Source organism: Taeniopygia guttata, chromosome 3, assembly GCF_048771995.1.
Source record: "Taeniopygia guttata chromosome 3, bTaeGut7.mat, whole genome shotgun sequence".
NCBI lineage: Eukaryota > Metazoa > Chordata > Aves > Passeriformes > Estrildidae > Taeniopygia > Taeniopygia guttata.
In genome coordinates this window covers 71,741,199-71,763,283 of record NC_133027.1, presented here as the reverse complement: position 1 = coordinate 71,763,283, position 22,085 = coordinate 71,741,199, and the positions used below count along the sequence as shown (strand labels likewise).

Genomic DNA, 22,085 nt, shown 5'->3' with positions numbered 1-22,085 from the left:
ATCATCTCTACATAAAAGACAGTCTTATTTCTCAAATCATTTAAACTAAGTTTCCAGTAGTCTTTCAAAAATCTATCTATGAAGTATGTAGGTGGTTCCAATCCATCTCCTAGTGGAAGGAAAATGAGCATCAACACATTGCAACTTTTTTGGAAGGAACACCTGCAATAAAAGAGGCACAAGCATTAAATTATCTGCTCATGCTCTCCAACTACATTCCTTTCCCAGTCCGAGAATTCTACCTGAATGGATCAATAATGTACCTTATGGACTTTCTGGTGTTAAAGTAGAACTTTGAGTTTAAATGGGAAATTTTATCAAAGGGAACAGGACTTCGCAGAGAAGACAGAGAGAGGGAGAGAGAAAGAGAGAAGTTCAGAGGTCAAACACTTCCAATAACAGAAAAGCCTCCCACAGCTGCATAATGCAGGCTTTGACATAAGGTAAACTTCTCAGAAGTCTAGAGCTTTCCATTCTGATGTAAATCTAGAAAAGAAAACTAGAAAAGTATTACACAGTTATTAGATTTCTATTAGATGGCTGCAGTATTCTGAGCAGAAAAATATAAGTGTGTGAAAATACCTACTAATTTCTTGTACAACATGAAAAACAAACCCAAACACACTATTTATATGCATTAAAAAATAGATAAACTAGAAAAGAAAAGTAAGGAAGCTGAAGTAAATTGAATAGCACAGCTACTGATATTCTGGGATTTGGGGAAAACATTTTTAATTCAAGGCATCTTTTTTTTAATTTCAAAAAGTACAAACTCATTAAGCTAATTTAAATGTATTTATGTTGGCTTAAAAGAACTAGCTGGGGAGAAAAGAAGAAAATAAGTGCTATTTTCTAACTGAGATCTAGAGAGATGCTAAAATACTTGTCATTGTTTACTTTTTCACTTTGAGGAATAGTTGTCAATTTTTCTCCTAATATAAAAGTCTTAATTGTACAAAACTGAGTTAATACCAATGCCTTGATAATCCTGAACATTTCTTTTAGGACATTTTTTCAATCCCATATCAGCAGATAGTGTCAGTAACATTAAATAGTTGCAAGTATCCCTCAGATAAAAAGCATGGTAATAATAAACAAGTCTTGAGGAATTAGGAGGATAATTGCACAAGGGGAAATGGACAAATCACTGACCACCATAACAATGAGATAAAATAATATATTCTAGCTTTTACAGTTCTCAACTGAAAACTGAGAAGATATATTCAACAAATATAACATATTTTATATCACTTGCAATGGATTTGATTTTAACAATAGTTACAAAGCTTATAAATATGCAGTATAAAACTACAACTCATTTCAGAAAACACTGAATCCCAAATCTCACATTTCTTGAAAGGGAATTGAATAATTAGTGCTACACATGCCAGGGTGTTTCTTCCATGCATCTTAAAACAGAAATAAAACTGGTATGCTGACAAGTGCCAATTATAAAACTGTGAACAAAATGAAATGTTCAGAAAGCTATTTCTTTTTCATATATATTTTCCTAAAGGCAACAGAGATCAGCAATAGTATGTAAAAGTAACTATTGTTTGCTCAATTTTTGTTTCATCCTACCACAATGGTTTTGAAAAAATTAAATTGCACAACTAAATCTAAAAATTAGATAGGAGAGCTCACTGTCATGGAAGAGCATCACGTAGACCCAGTATGAACATAAATGTCAATTCTTTTCAACATGGAAGTTCAGGCCAGCAGCAAGACATCTTGGTGCCCAAGGCAAAATGCCTGGATTATTTCCTCTATCCACAGTAAATTTTGCTTAGGTGAGAACTGTATTGAATTAGAAATAATGTGGCAATTCCTTATGTGCTTCATCCCTTAATATAGTATATATTAAAAATTAAGATTTTAGTTTCATGAGCTTGTTTGCCCTGATGTGTTTCATCGTAAAAGCCATTCAATACAGATTTCTCTCATTTAGCCTCTGTTACAGCTCTATAAAAAGATAATGTACAACAGGCCATGGCTTTCATATCATTGTAAAGGTGAGAAGGTAAGAATTCATTACTGGATATTAAATGAATCATACCATATTTACTTTTGAAGAACTCTACCTAGAGAACAATTAGTAGCAATTCAAGTTTCCAAGTGTTACACTATGTGGGACAAAACTCTGATACTGCTTCAGAACAGAAGTTAATAAAAACTAATGACATTGACATCAATTTTCCAGAAAGGTCATTACGTTTGTTCATAATGTAGTATTTAAAGTGGATTTGAGTATGCATCTGCATTTTCTTTTTATAATTTCTCTGACAAGATTCAGCACTTGTAACTCATCCAAGATAAAAGCACTTCCCAAACAAGTCTTCTTTCATCTGGCTTAATTCTTGTCGCCGCCTTCCCCCTGCCAATCCTGCCACCACCTTTGTCTACTGACAGTCTTCCTTTCATTTTTGTGAATGCCAATCTTTCCTTCTCTCTGCCTCTCAAAAAATGTGCCACCCTCTTGTCAAAAGTTTCACTTAATTGTCTTGCACTCTGACTCCCTCAACATTTTTATATAATTTACAACCTGTCCAGCTTGGAATCCATTTTGAACCTGTGAATTTACTGCCCATTCCTTGCTTAGCTGTGGGTCTTTTTCTTCCTCTTCCATCACAGATTCAGATTCTTCTCTTCCTTGCCTTTTAAGTACTTTTTTTTACAGCTAATGTGCTCTCAGTTTCTATTGTATTGTGACCAGCACTCTACTGGATCCTCTTTTGAGTCCCAGGAGGAAGGAGTAACAGTACCATGCTTATTTCCTGAAGTTCAAATATAGTTAGAAAGCAGAGGAAGTATGATTTCAAGAAGAACAACAAGAATACGGCTGTAATATTTTTTTTAAAAGCAGAAGCAGATTTTTCTTTAAATAAAAGCAAGAACTAGCTGTAATTGATAATACAGAAAGGACAGAGATAGGTATGTTGGAGTTCTCCCACAAAACCAGGGCTTTCATCCACATTGCACAAGCCAATACTGAATGCAGACTATCAAAGCTGATCACAAAGTGGAAACAGTTTATCTGAATAATGATTACTATAATAATTACTATGATGACAAGAGTATCCTGGCAGTTTGCAGACTAAACACATCCTAAAGAAAGGGGTATGAGGCTAGGAGAGAGGCATAAGACATCCTTCTTTAAGCTGAAAACCTAAATAACATCAGCAGCTCTCTATTTAAGGAGTATGTACATGTACATACAATATGAAAGGTCTCAAGACACACTTGAAGACAGCGGAATCTAAAAGAGAGTCAGAAGCCTCAATAATAAAACTTTCTCTTTTGGAGTCACCTTTTAGGAAATAACTGTTGCCACTCTGAGTATCAGTATTTCCAGTGCATTTACTGGATATAAATGACCTATTTTCTTCCTGCTGATCAAGAAATTTTGGGTTGGAGAGGTTAACTTACATGCTATTTTATATGACCTTTCATTAAATCACTTAATGAACTCACACAGTTATTGCATAACCATACATAACCCACTGCTTTGCCCTGAGAGACCAAAAAGAACAGACTTAATTTCAATAAAGTTTCAGGATTCTCTGGAATATCTAGGTCTCGCTGTAGAGAAGAAGGAAAACAAATTATAATCTTTACTAAGCAATTTAAATCTAATGCATGAATACATCAGAACAGTTGCATTAGAAAAATTTACCTTTTCCATAGAAGAACTTGCGGTAATAATATGCTCCAAGATCAATGTGTTCTATGATGTAACGCTTTACTTTCTCTCTGTGAATGGACTGGTTTTCTCTTGGTACTTCCAGAACTGAAACACCAGCATTTGTGCAATGGGAACTCAGAGAGGACTCAAAAGAACAACTTTCACCTGAAGAAAAAGATGCTGAATTTGCCCTAGAAAGTGCAATCCGTCTATCTCCTTCCCCACCAGTTTCATTCCTGAAGTAAGGGCAACTCAATACTAAATCATTGCTTTTCCCATCGCCCTCATCAGCATCTAAATTCTCTTTTGAATTGAGGTCCTCTTTGCTTCCCAAAGGAGATTCACAGTTTCCAGGCTGGCCTGCTGGCATCTGAGTTTGTGACGCAGCTGAGGCCCCAGTGGTGATATTTTTTCTTTTTCCTACATTTACTCTGGTAGCCATTGCTTCATTTATGTTAAACAAAATGCTCTGAACATCATAATGTGCAAAACATTTCTGACAGTTCCAAGAACGAACATTTCTGTCAAGTCTATCATCCAGGTCTGATGAAAACTTAAAAGTTTCATGCTCACTTTTAACTGTTCGCAATTTTCTAAACAGAGATGTTTCTACTGCTTCTGATTTAAGTCTCCTCTTGAAGGATTTCTCCCTGTCTCGACCAATAAGTAGGGCACTATCCATATAATCCAACCCAGAAATCCTGACAAATTCTCCCCTGGAAATCTGTGCAGCAGCATGTAGACTCGGAGAAACCGTGGGATCACAGTGGAAAAACTCAGAAAATCCAAAAGGAGCAAGGGTTTTATGTTCAAAATTTTCCACTCTGTATCCTCTCAGCATTGCAAAAAAATTTTCTCCAGACAAGCCTTGTCTATCAATTGAAGAAGTACTGCCATATTCTCTGTGAAGAGCTGCTCCAGTGTTTGGGTTAACAGCATTTTGGTCTAACACATCTTCAGCATCAATATCACTTATTGTCACATCACTGTTGCTTCTTTGCCTTATGGGATGAAGACCCCTTTGAGGTGAATGAACAAAAAGATCTCCAATTGAATATTTTCCCTCTGTAAATTCCAGTTCTAGCTCTTCTTGCTGTTCATCACTTTGGTCATTTTGTCCATTTGGAAGTACTGAGGCAACACCTTCATAACTGGCTGGAGGTCTGTTTTCCCAAGCAGCTTTACTCAGCTCCTTAGAGCAATCCTTTTTAGGAGGCCATTCAGATACCCTTGCTCGAACACCCATTTTAGGCACGGCTGGTGTACCATTTGTTTGATTATTTTCAGCTTTGCTGGAGGCATTTGAAGAAACAGGAGGACCCATGCTACCATTCAAGGCTTTAAGTTTTCTAGCGAAATAATCGTCAGATTGCATGCTTCTTGAAGACTCCCTGAACTTGGAGGAAGTTCTGCTAACCTTGTGCTTGTCTTCTTGCAAAGACCTTTGATCACTCATGTCCAGTCAGTGGGAGGAGAACCACTACTATTGCATAAATTTACTGTTACATTTGTTATTACATCATCTTTTATGGGCCAATAAACTGTGATATAAAAATACCGTTACAGTCTTCCCACAGGTGCAGGCAGGGACCTCAGTGTACCATTTTTTTACAATTTCTATCAGGAGAGCAATCTCAAAACATTTTCTTCAGTTCAGATGCATTCAGTTCAGTATTAATCCAGAAAAATTTCTTCAATCTGTTCATAAGGAAAAAAAAAAAATAAAAGAGTGTCAAAATGTTTATACTCAATAACAGTAAGTTTTCACTCTTGCTTGTAAATACATAACACCCCATGAAACTGGATGGTCCTAAAGTGACTTGCTTCATATAATTTTCTACCCTTGGACTCCTTAAAACCCAGCAAATGTAATAATTCCAGTTTTTCATGTGATTCCACAGGATGTGAGAAGCTTGAACCTACATCTCTCATGGGCTCCCCAGTACATGCACAAGCAGAATAGCAACAGAATTCTCTCTGCATTCCCTGCAATGCTGACAGCAACTCAGATGCCTATTCTCCATCTAATCACTGGGTTTGTTGGCATAACATCTAAGATACTTTTTTCCAAGCTTTCTTGAAAATGGTTAATGCACACAGGAGTGGTAGGGCAAGACTGGTAGAAAACATAAGTAAAATATATGGAGCAGATAGGACCTTATGAAGAGAGATGTGTTTTGCCCCATTTAAAAGAACATTTAAAGATAAATAATTGTTCCACTATGATTAATTCAGTGAATTAATGTATTTCATTTACTTCCCCTTCTCTCTTCCCAAAGGGAGGTTTACTTACATTCCTCTCTTTGGAGTGCAAACTATTATTTAGCTGTGTAAAACAGTTACAGTTGTTTTTGTTGCATTATATTCCTCTGGTTGGAAACCCAGACTGTTAACTCAGTAATTGTGATAAAGAACATGTCTGTTTTCTTCTGTAAATAAGAATAGATAGCAGCTCTATTGATAAGCCTCAATTTGATCAGAAAATTGGAACTGTTAGGATATAAAAATACTCTTCAATAGTCTTAAGAATAACCATGACTCATGCTGTGAAGATTAATTTGCAAGCAGAGTCCATCCATTAATCCATTGCATAAAAGCGGATTAAAACAAGAGACAAGACAGAATGCTGTGTACTTCTTCAGATTTTATTCCTTGAACAAAATGCCAACATAAAAATCTTTTAAGATGCTGCAAATAAGGACAATATGCATTTACCAGAGACTAAAAAGAAGTCAGGTTAAATTAGCTTGGAATATAAATTCTCCCTTGATTTCAATTACAATATGAGGTAGTAAGAGGAGTTAGATGATGTGATTTTTCTCCTATATTTTATGTGATAAAAACTCTTTGGGGTATGGAGAGGAAGGATGAGATGAGGGACAAGGGAATAATATAAATTAAATTGTGACACCTTATTTTTTTCTGCTTGTCAGAAATCAACCAAAATTGTGTTTGATATAGCAAACTTTAGAACACTTCTGCAGTAATGAGGTAACAAACCCAAGTTAGACTTCAGCACTCTCCTAACTGCTATGGTTTCTACGTGACCCGTAGTAGAAATTGCTGACAATTTCAATAACAATGCATCTCTGCAGCTTACTTTCACTCCATAGAAATTCCTTGCTGGCCAATGAAGACAAATGGGTTCCTTACAGAAGACCAAAAGATTATTTAAACAACTGATCTTTTCAGAGAAGTAGCACTTGAAAAGTGGCAGCTAGGATTTTTGAACACTGACTTACAAAAATACTATACAAAAAGAAAAATATTGGTCAAAGAATCATAGAATGGTTCGGGTTGCAAGGCAACTTAAAGATCATCTAGTCCCAACTCCCCTGGCATGTAAAGGGACACTTTCCACTAGACCAGGTTGCTCAGAGCCCCATCCAACCTGGCCTTGAACACTTCCCGGGGTGGGGGATCCCATCCTGGACAACCTGTTGCAGTGCCTCACCACCCTCATAATGAAGAATTTCTTCCTAATATCTGATCTCTTTCAGTTTAAGACAGTTAATACTCATCCAGCCACTACATGCCCTGTAGAAGTCCCTTTCAAGCTCTCTTGCAGGCCTTTTTTGGGTACTGGAAGGCCAGAATTAGGATTCCTTGCAGCCATCTCTTCTCCAGGCTGAACCCAAATTCCCTCACAGCCTTTCCTCACAAGAGATGTTCCACTCCCCTCATCATCTTCATGGCCTCCTCTGGACTCGCTCCAACAGCTCCATGTCCTTCCTGTGCTGGGTACCCCAGAGCCGGATGCAGGGTTCCAGGTGGGGTCTCATAAGAGCAGAGCAGAGGGGCAGAATCCCCCCCTCCCCTGCTGCCCACACTGCTTTGGAGGCAGCCCAGGACACGTTTGGCTTTCTGAGCTGCAAGCACACACTGCTGGGTAATGTCCAGCTTTTCCTTCACCGATAATCCAAAGAGTTCTTTGCAGGACTGCTCTCAGATGTGTCAATATGCTCAACATTTTTGGAGCACATGTAATTCTGCAGAGTTAAAATAGAAGAAAGTTCCTTGAAAATTAATATGAACAGCTGACAGCTTTTTAATAATTTCTTGGACTGTTCTTTATACCATCATAGAAGTGGAAGAAACCTTTGTTAAATAAAAACTCTGAAGGAAAACTAAACGGTTCCAGAATCATCTTTTCTGTTTCTGTCAGAATATAGAAGAGTGAGAACACATAGTAAGTTTAATTTCACATACTTGGGAAAATATTTAACTTCTTATTAAAGGTTAATTCAATTATTTTTGAAATTGTGGTGAATGACGTCTTCTAGACTTCCTGCCCTTTCCTACATAAAAACCATTCAGAGAAGTCATCAGTTTATGCATTTTAAAATAAAAAATAAATCTCTGAAAATAGGAAAAAATACATATAAGGTAAGAAAAGGCTATCTTGCAAAAATTTCTTTCTTTTTTTATCTTGTGTTAACCTTTTATCTATCATAAGCATTTGTGCAAAAGTAGTCAATTGGACCAGGAGCATAATGAAGGCTGAACTGAAACTGGAGACAAGGTGGTGGGAGGCAGAAGGAAAGAGCAATAGATGAACACTACCAGGCCACTTATTAACAATCCGAATCCACAGTGTGATTTACTGTTTGGCCTTACAAACATCTACATTTATGAAGGGCAGCAGAGAGCCTGAAGACCAGGGGAAAGCAAGATTTTTTTTTCCACTGGTGATAGTGGTAGCTTAAGTACTTGATGAAGTATGGCCTGAGTATTTTAACAGAGGTACATTGCAAAAGACAGTACTTTGGTAGATAATTCATTTTCTTTACAGTGCAAAGCTGGTGTGACAGAAGACTAAAGAAATGCCTGTTCGGAAATGTAGATTGATATTTTATGGGAAATAGCAATGTTTGAAGAAGTGATGCAATATATTTAAGATATACTGTTAATTTTTTTTTTTCTTAATCTGAAATTGGCCTAACTGAAAAAAATGCCTGCCTGTTTTTAACATGATTGACCCTTTCTGTAAATTCCTGTAACTCAGTAGAGCAGCATGTTCTGGCTGACAGCTGACTTATGCTGATGGATAGCACTATAGTCTCAAGTTATCTGTTGTTAAGGATTTTCTCTCTCCACAGTAAGAATTTACCAACTCACAAATATTGCACTGATGTTGATACTATCTATTGTAAACCTTTTTTTTGTTGTTGTTGTTGCTGAGTTTAATAAACTATTACTTCCAGAAAGTACGATGTCAATGTGATCATGAGTACTCTTCTCCTCAGACTTGTACAGCTCTTTTGGTCAAGTTCTTCACTTCCCTCTCTTTTCATCTCACCCTAGCATTGAAGAATGGAATCAGTGACAGATAAGGTCAAAAAAGAAAAGCTGGATGCCTACCCTGCTGTTGTGCTCCTGCCAACCCTTCCCACTAAGACTGCTGGATGTTATGCAAATAACTTAAGTTCCTTCCACACAGCTACAAAGACTTCCTTCTGAGCTCAATACAGCAGCTGGTTTGTTAGCTACAGTTACAGTTCTTTAACATGGAACAATTCCAAGTTTCCTGGGGACCTGGATAGGTGCCCGCAAATGTTCCTGTGCCAGTAGCAGAGCAATGAATGAGAACTGTGCTATTGGACTATCCTGTCAAAAGGAGGTTGTTTGGTAACGCTGCCTCGTGTCAGCCTTGATAGATGGAAATGAATTATTTAAGAAGTCTTTCTGTGATCATTTTGTTGATCAAGACTTTGGAAATCTGCCCCTATTATTATGTAATGCTATCATCCTAAAAAAGAATGCATAATTTGGATGAAAGCATTAATCTCTATTATTTATCAAGATGACAATTCTATACACCATGACTCTCAAGCTCTACTAATCTTAAAAAAAAAAATGGGAAGTGCAGTTTGATAAAATAGGAGTACAGGCAGTAATAATATGCCAAAAGCTGAAGACCCGACATTTAATTTGCATTCAATTGGTTCTACACAGCATTTTCTGTGTCTTCCTCCAGTTAGTTTCCAGTCTTCAAAGGAATACATAGTGGTGCAGTAGTGTTATGTATTTGGCCAGTACAGCAGAACAGCAGCTACACAATGGCCACTTCATGGGAATCTGAAGTTTGCAAGAAAATTTTGCACATGCTTTCAAGTGCAATGAAAAAGAAGAGTGCAAGGGACAAATTAACATGATTTCTAAACTGCCTTTATTTTCACAGGTTCTAGAAGAGATAACGCACTGAACAAATCTGCCACAAGATCTGTCATAAAGATCTGTCACAAAACTAAGATCATCACTGAAAAAATAAGTAATTTTTGAAAGATTACAAAATAGCAGAAGAAAGTTTTTTTAATTCAAGTTCAAACTTGTTTTTGTTTTTTTTTTAAACATACTATGTTAGCAAGTGTTCTTAGGTTTACATATTTTAATATATCTGCTAACAGCATCTATTTCTTAATTATTTCTTAATAGTCTTAATAGTTCCTAAAAGAACTACCCAATTTTCAGAAGCAAAGCAACAGCTCTGTCTGATTTTCAAGCAATGTTATTTGTGAGTTCAATTCAGAGAATTCTGATCACAGTAAACTGTGATATATCACATGACAGTTGATTATGATGTCACACAGACTTATTACTGTAGATAGTAGTATGAAAAAGAAAAATTAGTTCTTCATGTTTTTGCCTTTTTTTCCCATGCAAATGTCCTTATAATATGATGATATTTAAGCATAATTGTCTTTAAATAGAATATTTCTTTCAAAGTTTTCCATAGGGTTCAGTGAATATTTGAGAATAACACTGAAATATAATTGAGCCACTTATTCAGATTGCAGCTGTGGAAAATGGATTGAAAATAATACAATGAACAAATTATGAGCAGAGCTCATGAAAAAAAATAGTTCAAATTATTGTACATCAAATTTACAATTAAAGCTATAACTACTACAGTATAAATGGTTACTTCAGCTATGCATATTTCAGATAGCTGATTAATATGCAGACATAGAAAAGAGACAGAAAAATGATGGGAAGATCCTTATTTGACAAATGGAAATACAGATGAGCTGCTCTGTAGTGAATATTTGTTGCACACTTCCTTAGCTATGCTGTATTTCTTTACATTTATAGTCTCTGTGAGTGAAATTTCAGAGCAGAAACGGGAAAAAAATTGTTGTTGAAGTAACATAGCTACAGAAATTTATCCACAAACAATCACAGGGAGTGCGAAGGAGGGAAGGAGCTACAGCTAAGAGTGACAACAGCCTACATGATTCTGAGTGTTGGTGTAAGACCATCACTTTTCCTAGCAAAACAGTGAAATTGAACTAGTTTTGGACTGGTACAAGATTGTGGTAAAAAATAAATAAAAATAAAAAAACATACTCTGTTCTTCAAACATAGTTCCCTTCTCCAACAAAGAAAACAGCAGATGAACATAAATACTGAGAAAGAGATGCAATAGAACTTTGAATTCCACATCTGTTTGGTGCTGTTCAGTGAAAGGTATTTTACTTTTAAGGGAGAGACCTCTCTAGCCATAACTGTTCTCCTTCACCAACAGACAGAGAAAAATCTCATGACCATCTACAGAAATAATTGTGTAAGATGTAATAGCAAATAGACCCTTTAAAATTCTAGATTTGTTCATCCTATGGTCAACATTCCTCACCTGTCTTGGCATTTCCAGAGAAAGTATTTTAATAAACCTCACCTTCCAACTGCTAAATACAAAACTCAATACTATGCATCAGTTTGGTTATTTTTAAATATACTGCATCCTTTCAGTGAAAAAAATGAAGAAAGGCCATTACAAAAGACACACTTTCTTCAGTGTAACTCTTTATACCAAAGAATACCTATCACAAAGTTCCAGCAGCTTATCTTTTATTACTTTTCCTGAATATGTGGTCCTACATATTTTATCTCAATTAATGCTTTGTTTAGCTAAAAAATACTGCTTAAGTTTTTCATCAAGCAACTTAAGTTATGTCTCAGTGAACACCAATGTTTTATACAGAGCTGTCACTGACCATAGCCTTACTGTCATTTATTTTAAGCCTTCTGTTAGAAATCACCTTCTGTTATTGAAAACTATATTTATATATATTTGTGACTGTTTCAGCACTGCATTTTCTTAGAATATTAATACCAATACTCTGTTGTTCCATTAACACAAAATTTGACAGAGATGCATTAAGGCTAACTTGAATTCCAGAACCAACTGGATATCCTCCTATTCTTGCAGTTCTTATGCAGAGCTCAACTACAAAACTGGAACTGAAGCTGTATCTTATTCAGGTTGAACCATGTAAAGTAGCAGAGTTTAAACAATAGTGAAACTGCCACTGACAACCACACTGAGAATATTTCATTTGTATTTTTATATCAGTTATTTTTAACTGAAGTTATGAAACTTAAAATGCAGTAAAGCCTACAACATAAAATAATTAATGAAGTAAAAAGGAAACATTTTAACAGGAAGTCTTAGACCAAAGAATTGTTCCAGAAAAAGGTTGAAAAGATATACATAAATGTTTTATATATATATGTAATTGACCACCTATTATTCCGGGGGGGGGACATGCATCAAACTCCTCATAGATTATTATTACTATTATTAACAGATAAAAATTTTTGACAGTCTTTAATAGCTGCAAATAAAAGTTATTTGACTTGTCAGTCAAATTCTGGTATCAGTGAAAATTTTAAAAAAATCTCACATATCCCAAAATCTTTGTTTCCTTTCATTCTTTCCATTCAAGAACCTAGATGTCAAAGGGCAGGAATAACAAAAAAGAACCCAATTTATTGTGTATTAAATAATCTGATTCTACAGGGAGGCTAAAAAGACATCCAGAATGTAATTTACATAGAATCATCCAGTCTGACATACTAAAACACTTCCCTACTTTAAAGAATTTGGAAATACTTATGCCTGTTCCTCCAACATTCCACAGTAATTACAAGTTCCTCATAAATAGATTGATCCTTACAATACTAGTAAGGCAAAATTTTAATTCTAGTTTCATCTTTGAAAATGAAGAATCTTCAACACATAATGATACAGGTATGACATAAACAAGATTCATAGAAAAAATATCAGTCAGCAGATAAATACAAATAAATTTTGCATAATACTTTATATGTTCAGTGTAGTTCAAGATCTTAGAAAGAAAGAAGCAAAATCTGTTTGCATTAAATGTACTTTTCCTTAGTCAGTAGATCCAATTCAGTAAGGGAGTTCACATTAGACAAAGCATGAATTATTCTGAAAGGGTAAAGATGACTCATTTTCAATTATAATACAGAAATACTGCATTGAAGCAAGTTCCACTCAAGAAGCAACAACAACAAAAAATTGTCTTCTCAAGCAAGTTGGACAACATCTGAAACCTCAGTAGAAACAGAACTATCTACACCCTCAGAAATTGTCAAAAGTCAAACTGTCAGAAGATTGTTGAATTGGCCCTTCCTGCATGAATGTATGCATTCTCATTTAAATTGCATAATCCACAAGGCAGGGACTATTCCTTTGTCCACTGCACAGGATGCCAAACACTGTGATAACCCACGTGGTAAATAAAAACGTGGACCAAGTCACTGTCAGAGGCAAAGCTTAGAAAGATGAAGGCGGGACTGTAGCTTGTTCGCATTATTCAAAGACAAAGAAAAGGACAACCAATTGCACATGCACCTGGATAACAACATCAAAAGAGAAATACAGCACCTGTAAATTGACTTACAGAAGAGTATACAGAAAGGAGCATATTACTATTGAATGTTGAGAAAGAAACATACATGTGCTCCATTTCAAAACAAACTTTTTACCTTCGAGTTGTTAAGAAATATTTACAAGTGCTACAAATGCTGTCTTTTATGCAGTTCTTATAGAATACTGGCAGAAACAAAAAGCAACTCAGCGATTTAGAAGAGCATGGCGTTATTTTAAAACAAAGAAAAGAACATATTCTACTTTTTCCCATAATTAGTCACATCAGAAATTATTTCTTTTAATTCTAGCACAATGCACAGAATTGAAATTCCAATTGAAAAGCACTCTGCTTAAGAGCAGGCATAGAGAAAACCAGAGGAAAAAATCCACAAGAAGCAACTTAATATTAAAAAACGTGCATTTCATAAAAAAGTCACACTGTAAGAATTTTTGTCCTTACAATTTATTACAAATTGCTATAGATGGAATGATGGAATTGAAAAATTAGAAGTAGTTGAATAACATCATTATCTGAATTATCAATCTTCAGAATTTCAAACTTCATGAATGGAGAGAGATTTCTAACTGAAAAATATGCTCAAATAAATTTCTAACAATGCACTAGCACTGTATTTTCCACTTTTTTTTTTTTTTTTTTTTTTTTACAGTTTTTGGATATGTGTGTCAGGCTGTTCCTACATAGTGCATACAATTGCTTTTGATTATTCTGAAAAAAGTAGGAATACTGGGGTTGACAGCTCTTTGGCTACCTGAAGAAATGGGTTTTAATTAAAAGTTGATAGGAAAGTAGAGATGTGCTAACATTTTGACTGTTGTTTCACATTCTGAAGTAGAAATTTGGAAGCAGGTTCAGAAGCTGCACTGAAGTTGAATAAGGAGTCTAGTACTGCAGAAAGAGATACTGTTCAAAAAGAGAGAACAGAACAGAAAGATTGCAAGCTTTGGCTTTTCAGAGTCAGTATGTCACAAAAATTTATGAGGCAATTCTACTTTTCATAAGTCAAGTACAGTGAGGCCCAAAATAAAGCTTTTTCATCTACTCAGTGAAAAGATAAAACAATGCATCTATTAAACAGCTGAGTCTGCCTATTCCATGAAGGTTTCAGATGCTGACACTACTCAAGAAAGCTTTTGAAATGTACAAAGACATTTTTTGTCAGAAAAAGAAAGTTCTTTTGCATATTTCCATTATAACCGTGTTTCACAGTAAAAGTGCTGTTCAGGCAGGAGCACTGATTAAGCAAGCCTGCCATGCTCACATCAGTGATGTCAGACCTAGGCACTCATGTGGATTCCAAGGTATGACCTTACAAACCCAAACACTGGGCTTACCTCCAGAGATCGCCAAACTCCTCCAAACAGCAAACCACTTAAAACATTTATGCTACTTCTACCAGAAATACTCACGCCAATGCATACAGCTTTTAAAGGAATCTAACTTTTTGAGACAGAAAGGAAGAACCTCCCTAAAGCAAAGACACACTCAGTACATCAGTCGATGAATGAGACAGTCAAAGACGGTGCATGGATTTCAGTCATGGCTACACAACAGCTTGAAAACTCACTCTTTCATTCCAAAACTCTTCTGCTTTGACACACTACCATCAATAAGATTTCATTTACCTAATGGTTTTTTATCATTATATGGTTTTTTATCAGCTGGCAGGAATTGTGAGGTAGTTAACCTAAAAAACTTGTTCTCAATGAGACTTAAAAGGGCTATAATTAAAAATAATTTTGTTAAAGCTTTATGTCAACTTTATGGAACACCTCCTCTGCTTCCCCCTCAAATAAAAAAAAACCCCAAAACACAAAAACAACCACACCCACCCCAAACAATAAGATTGCATTATCATTGTTCTACAGATTTGCTTCAGTTTACTAAGTTAAAGCACATGTCTGAGAACTTTCTGGAGTTGTCCTGCTGAGAAAATATGCATTTTCATTTTTAACAGGAAAAAAAACTGTCTTCAAAAATACAGTGTGGAAACACATCTTTCAAATATTCTGACTCAGAGAGACAAGATCGCATTTTTTATAGCTTGGAAAGAAGACACCTTGTTATATATATGTATTTTCCAGACAGTCACCATCATGACTGGTGTTAAGGAATGCAGATTCAGAGTTGTATTCCTTTATGTTAGAGATACATTAGAGACAATGTCTATAAGCCTTTTCTGATTCTTAGCTGCAAGCCACCATAAGCATGCTGACATCTTCCTAATTTTACTGCTTTATGATAAAGAGATAAAAGGCAAACATTTTTTAAAATGAAGTCTTGCTTTAAGATTACTTATTAACATGTTCAATAATCAGTAATTTACCGTTAAACAGATCACTGAGCACACTAAGAAATAGCACTATTAGGAACCATGAAAAGCATAACTGTGGTCCACTTTTGGGAAGCATGGAGAACATTAGTTTTAAATTCATATTCATCTGGAATGGTTTGCTTTTGTAGGGCCAATTTTGTTTTAACTTTTGCTTTTAAAATTCTGATTACATAACACCCCATCCAATAAATCAGACACTGAATTTTATATTTGATTTATCAAGTTCTGCTCCTTATGTAAATGAAAACGTTCAAATAGGAGGGTATAATTAACTGATCCAAAGTGTTCACACACAGGCATAGTAATGCAGTGTAGGCATTGTAAAAAATCTGCCTCTGAATTTCATTATTGGCTTTGATTTAGCACAAAGTTTCAGGTCAGCCAACAAACTGTATATCATTTATACAGACCACACATTTCTGGAACTGTGTTTTTACTTGCTGTCAGTGCATATCTCCCTCATTTCTGAAGCGTATTTGCATTATAGACTACAGATCCATTTCAAAATCCAAATTTAGAAAGGAACAATCACATTTGCCATGTTTCTGACTGTTAGAAAGCTTGTATTAGATTACAAAAGGAACTACACATTTGACAAATAAACTACCTGAATGGCATTCTCTCTCCTTCCCCCTACACACTCAACTACTTACCAGTAAAACCCATAGCTAATTTTTCCCCAAAATACAGATCATTATCACATAAATATTATTTTCTTTATAACCTAAATAACCTTTATAACTGACTGCATATTTTTCAACAAATTATGAATTGCTTACAAAGAGTCTCAGCTATTCATGTCAACATTATGTATGATCTTTTAAAAAAAAATATCCTTACCTAGGGCAATTCATAATGTGAGTGATTTTAAATAATATTCTAGAATCTGCCCAGATAGCTTTTCTAAACTCAATAAATGTACATGAAGATTAAAAAAAAAGCCAAGTCTTGAGCAAAAAATCCCAATGCCACAGTCTCATGAACGACTATTTCAACACAGAGCAGCATTAACCAGGCTGTCCCTATTTCACTGGGAAGATTTTTTTAATGCATATTTATATTTCAAAAATAAATGGCATGGGTATAGTTTCCTTTCCATTTAAGGACAGTGTACATCTGTATGCCGTGTCTGGTGCATAACACCAGGAAGTGTTTGCCTCTCATGATGTGGTTCCCGTCCATATTTATTCCAGTGTGCTTCTCCACTTCCTCTTTTCTCTATTTCCATATACTTGGCACCATGTATTCATCAAATCATACCTAATTCATGCAATATTTTCCATCTCAACCCATGTCTATCATCCTCCATTCAGGAAGCACAAACCGGACAAGTGAATATGTGTTAGGCTCATGACACTCTTTGGTCTGGAATGGGAGTGCTCACAGATAAACCTTATTCAGGCACAGATAACCCTTATTCAGGCAGAATGAAAACAGGCTAATAAGGTAAACTATGATTCTAGGCAAAGCTAGGATGCTAATGGCTCTCATCAACCATTTATTTAATTTGTAGGCAATTAAAGAGATGGCAAAAACCAGTAGCTTTGCTAATCACCAGTCAAAAGCTCGACTCTTCTTTCTCTTTTCCACCCAAAAAAATTGGTTTCTGCTCACTGACTGTTAAAACCATTCCAAAACCAAACCCTTGCTGAAAATAATCTGCTATCAAGGTGTGATCTGCTAGGTCCTGGCAAGTTCAGACTCCTAAACCATCATGAAAGGAAAAGAAACATCCTATATCATTGTCTTCATCCAAGCCTATTTCTTCCTATTTTATAAATATCCTTTTCCTTGTCCTTTCCAAGGTCTATTAGTCTGACAAAAGTCCAGCCTTCCAACACAGCATTAAGTTCATCTGACTTTAAAGCACGTCTTTGCTGTAGCATTCTCTAGAAATACTAACTTTGGGTTCTATTTAATTCTGCCATTTTTCTAATAATTCCCTCTCTGAATGTTTTGTCCTCATGATATCACTATTACTCCTCTACTGCCACTTGCTATATGTCAATATTTTTTCTCCTCCTTAGTATCTTTATAAAGTTTCATCAATCCTTTCTTTTCTCCCATGACACATCTTTTTGGTATCTAAGTCAGTCAGTTGAGACACCGTACAACAGTACTTGTATCAGTTATCTCAGTTTCCTTTATCCTTCCCAGGAGACTAGGAAAGCTATGGGATTTCTTTTTAAATGTTCACTATGGTGCATGACTATTTAAATGCTTCTTTTCCTCTGAATAAGAAGGGTCTGTACCTACACTCAACAGTTAATACCATGTGCTACTCTTAGGTGATAATCCATTCCTCCACCTCCTGTCAAAAACAAGGCAAAACAAATATGCACTTCAATATGTTCCTAAAGTCAGCAAATTATCTAGTTCAAACAATAGCCTAGAGAAAATTCCAATGAAAAAACCCTTCGGAGAATACTCAGACATCAACCCTGTCAATTACAAAAATAAGTAAACAAATAAGGTCCTAAAGATCACAAATTATGTATTTTTAGCATAGATAAACTAAGACAAGACCATAAAAAAGAAAACAAAATATATAGTAGTCTTTGTGGTCCTACATCATACTTTTTAAAACTAGATTTTTTTAATAATAGTTTTCATTTTTCAGCTATTATTTTTAGAGAAAATATAAGAGAGATATATAGCCTTTGTTTAAAAAAGAAACTCTGATTATTAAATACCCTCATAAACTCATTAAAGCTACTTGAAAGCATTAAATTAATATTTGAGTTTAAACACAGGTTGCTACTTAAAAACTTCAAAGACGTATATCAAAGCCATGAAATAACTCAAACAAAGGGAACATGTATGAGTGAAAAAACCCAAAAATACTTGTATCCAGGATAACAAATACCTGCTTTTGATCATTTCATGAACGCCAGAACTCATCTGGAAGCAAAAATGAAAACGCCAGATTATTTTGCCACATCTTCCTGCAAAACTGTGTGACCATTTTCCCCTGGATTACTGGGGCTTCGTTCTGTTCCTCATTTATGTCTTCAAGATTCACCCTGTTCTTCAGGGTACCCAAAGAACAGCTGGTCTTGCTATTAAAGACTGAGGCAAAGAAGACATTGAGTACCTCAGCTTTTTCCTCACCCCTTGTCACTATGTTTTCCCCTACTCACAACAAAGGCTGGAGGAAGAACCTTAATGTAAAAGCTCTTTTTACATTTGGTTCTCAAACAAGTTATAAGTCTAAGGAGCATTTGCCAAACCTCTTAATTTTAAATAAATTTTAATAAACCTAGTTTTTCAAGCAGATATCAGCAACATTTGCAACCGAGTTAGAAAAAAGCACGTTATTAAGCAAACACACATAAATTGAATTCAATTTGCTGATATACAATTAATTGTTCCTATACACACAATGACTCTACTTTTGAATGAGCCAGGGTTCAATGCATGATGCAAACTGCTTTGCACATAAAAAAAAAGTTGAGTGAAACTACTATAGTAGCATATTGTGCTTAAGCTAAACAAGACAGGCATTATTTCCATTGAACTCTACAGAACCCCAGTGACAGTGTGAAGTAACTGGGGAAAGAGTACACATTAACATAAAAATTCTGAGTCCACTGGAGAAAAGCAGCTTTGTGGAAACTGTAGAACCAAACTACAAATACAGAAAAAAATTATCTAATAGTGCTACACAATATAACACTGCAATCATCTTCCTACCCTGAAATACTCAGAGACTGATATAAATTTGAGTTTGATTTGTTTTGGTACTGTTAGAGTTGGGGTTTCTGTTAGGTCTTTTTGTTTGTGGGTTGGTTGGTTTGCTTTTTTTCAGGGAGGGCTATTTGATTTTTGTTTTTAGAAAAAGGGTTATTTTATTAATTAAAATTTAGTACAGTCTGTTCAGTATACAGCTTGCCTTCTAAGCAACATTTTAAGCTATGCATTCCTGTTTTGTTGCAATTTAGATTCCAGTAAGAAATATGCTCTTGTGTCTCTATGTAATACCAGAAAGGAAATTAAATCTTAGTGGAACGTCAGTAATCCCTGTGCCAGTGAAATACTGAAACTACCAAGCAACTGGCTACTATGAATTGGGAAGGCATCTAGAGGAAAGTTGGCCTCCTCCACCCTCACTAAATACAGAAACACTTAGAAACTAAATTGTTTACAAATATGAAAACCAAAAAATCTTCACAGCTCTAGCTATAATCAACATCTAATAATTATAGACAAGAAAACAGAAGCAAATTCTGAGTCTGGGCAATGGACATGTAGGAGGCACTTTACTGGAAATGTTTGCTTCCAGAGAAGGAATGAATACAACTTGACAGACCAAATATGTGGTCAACCAAAAGATTTTTTTTAAACATGAATCGGTATCAAAACCAGATGTCTTCTGATTCAATTAATAAGCAGATTTCACAACAGTTGAATAAAGAAGGTACCACGTTATAGAATAAAGCAAGTATGGATGATATACTACAAAGGCTCATCCATGGAACACATGCAGACTCTTCTGTCCTGCTTTTGTAAAGACATTTTTTATAAGGTGATGCAAACTAAACAGGCTTTAAAAAACCCAATAACTCACCCCCAATCCATCACACACACACAGCCTTCACAGAGGGTATGGGATACCGCTAAGGCCTTTTTCCAGAGCTTCTGTCTTTCCAGTGCTACAAAACAAGACAATTTGACAACATTCTCTAATTTAAACATAAATAGAGAAACATCTGTTTACACTGGGTTTAGTTCTGCTTCTGCTACCTAGAGAAGATGAGTGAAAAAGGGTTTTAGTAAAATCTTCTCTGAACAGTATGCCCAACTAGCTGGGCAATTTCTGGGCTGAACACTTCAAGGAAATACACCACGTCAAAAGGACAGAGCATCAAGGTGGTAACAACTGACTCTAAGAAAAGGATTCAGCATGCAAATCAGAGACAGAAAGTATATTCTAGTCAAGCTGATACTTGAAGTCAATAAGAGTAATTAAAAAAACTAAATATGTTAGTTAGAAAACCTAATCTGTATGTTAACATTTGAGATACAGAGCTGGAAGAAGGGAAAACCTTTTATCCCCCGCATCACCCATCCATTGATCTTATAGCCAGCACTGAGAAGTTAGTATGAGAAACTTATTTTTCTTGCAAAAGACTGCTAAACCAATAAATAAATAACTCAACCGAGTTTAGTTAAGATTTTTTCACTCAGCACTACATTTATTGTAGATGGAAAACAAAAAAATCCCCAAATAATTTCAAATCAACCAGAGGAGTGAAGCATTAATACTACATCATCCACTTCACCTTGATATTCACAAAGAAAAGAGATGAGAGATCAGGAAACCCAAAGCTTCCAACAATGAAATAATTGCTTTGGTACACAGTTCTAGAAGCTCTGCACACAACCTCATAGTACACACACATCTAAAACAATGGAGAACTCTATTTCAGTTTCCTGAGTGAACTTAATAACAAACAATACAAGGGCAACAGAAATACAAGCATAGAGGTTCAAGGCACAAGTAATCCTAATTAAATACACTTGTCAACTATGACAATTTCAGGACACAGTTTGTCTATTTTTATATTTTCACAATTACTTCTTTAAAGAGACACACTGCTAATACACGCACACCAAAAAAAATCACTTAAAAATACCCTTCATTTTAACTCTAGCTATACAAAATGTCAGTGCCAAAATCTTCTAGTGGTCATAATCCTATGATAGAAAAAATTTCCTTCCTACTTCATCCACTAATAACATATTACATCAACTTGAAATCTATCATGGTTACAAACACTAACCAATTTGAAAAAAAAAAAAAAAGTATTTAAATTGCTTATTTCTAGTTTAGGAACAGTGTTTCTAAGTCAAACTATATGAAATGCAAAGTAGGGGAGAACCTAAGTTTATTTAGTCTAAAAGTACTGTAAATTCTGGCTGCCCTGGAGACAAAGTTAGCTGAAACATATTCAGCTGCCATATAATCCATACTCTTCCTCCTGCTCAGACAAAGCTACCGACTGCCAAATGTTATCTAATAATTAGCATATGTAAAGCAAAAGGGCTGGATTATGCCCTCAGTTTATCTTTCCTTAGAAAATAGCTTTTAATTATACCTGCAGCCCACTTCAAAATTGTAAAAAGAAGGCTTGCCAAAGAGAGCAAAACAGGCAAAAAAAAAGCCCCAAACCCAAAGAAATCTATTTACAGGTGTATTCTAAATTCCAAAAACGTGCAGGAAGAAATTTCTAAACATTCTCCTCTTAAAAAAAAAAAAAAATCCTACTTTAAGGAAACATGAAAATAGAGCCAAAAATCAAAGACACATTCTTTGTATCTGGCTTCTAAACATAATATAGCAATAACATCAATCCCTAAGTAAAGGAAATTA

At 35.3% G+C, this 22,085-nt stretch overlaps 1 protein-coding gene across 11 annotated transcripts in view; it reads right to left on the bottom strand.

Annotated features, from left to right (window-relative positions):
- The window catches only part of SIPA1L2 (signal induced proliferation associated 1 like 2), a 122,953-nt gene that overhangs the window by 66,858 nt on the left and 34,010 nt on the right, over nucleotides 1-22,085 (bottom strand). For 9 of the 11 annotated variants that reach the window (XM_030268282.4, XM_030268284.4, XM_030268289.4 and 6 more), the window contains exon 3: nucleotides 3,674-5,380. In XM_030268282.4, coding sequence (XP_030124142.4) covers nucleotides 3,674-5,138 — 1,465 coding nt within the window. In that variant the 5' untranslated portion in view covers nucleotides 5,139-5,380. Of the gene's footprint in view, nucleotides 1-3,673; nucleotides 5,381-20,279; nucleotides 20,365-22,085 lie in introns of all 11 variants that reach the window. The other 2 variants (XM_072927119.1, XM_072927120.1) reach the window with 1 other exon arrangement.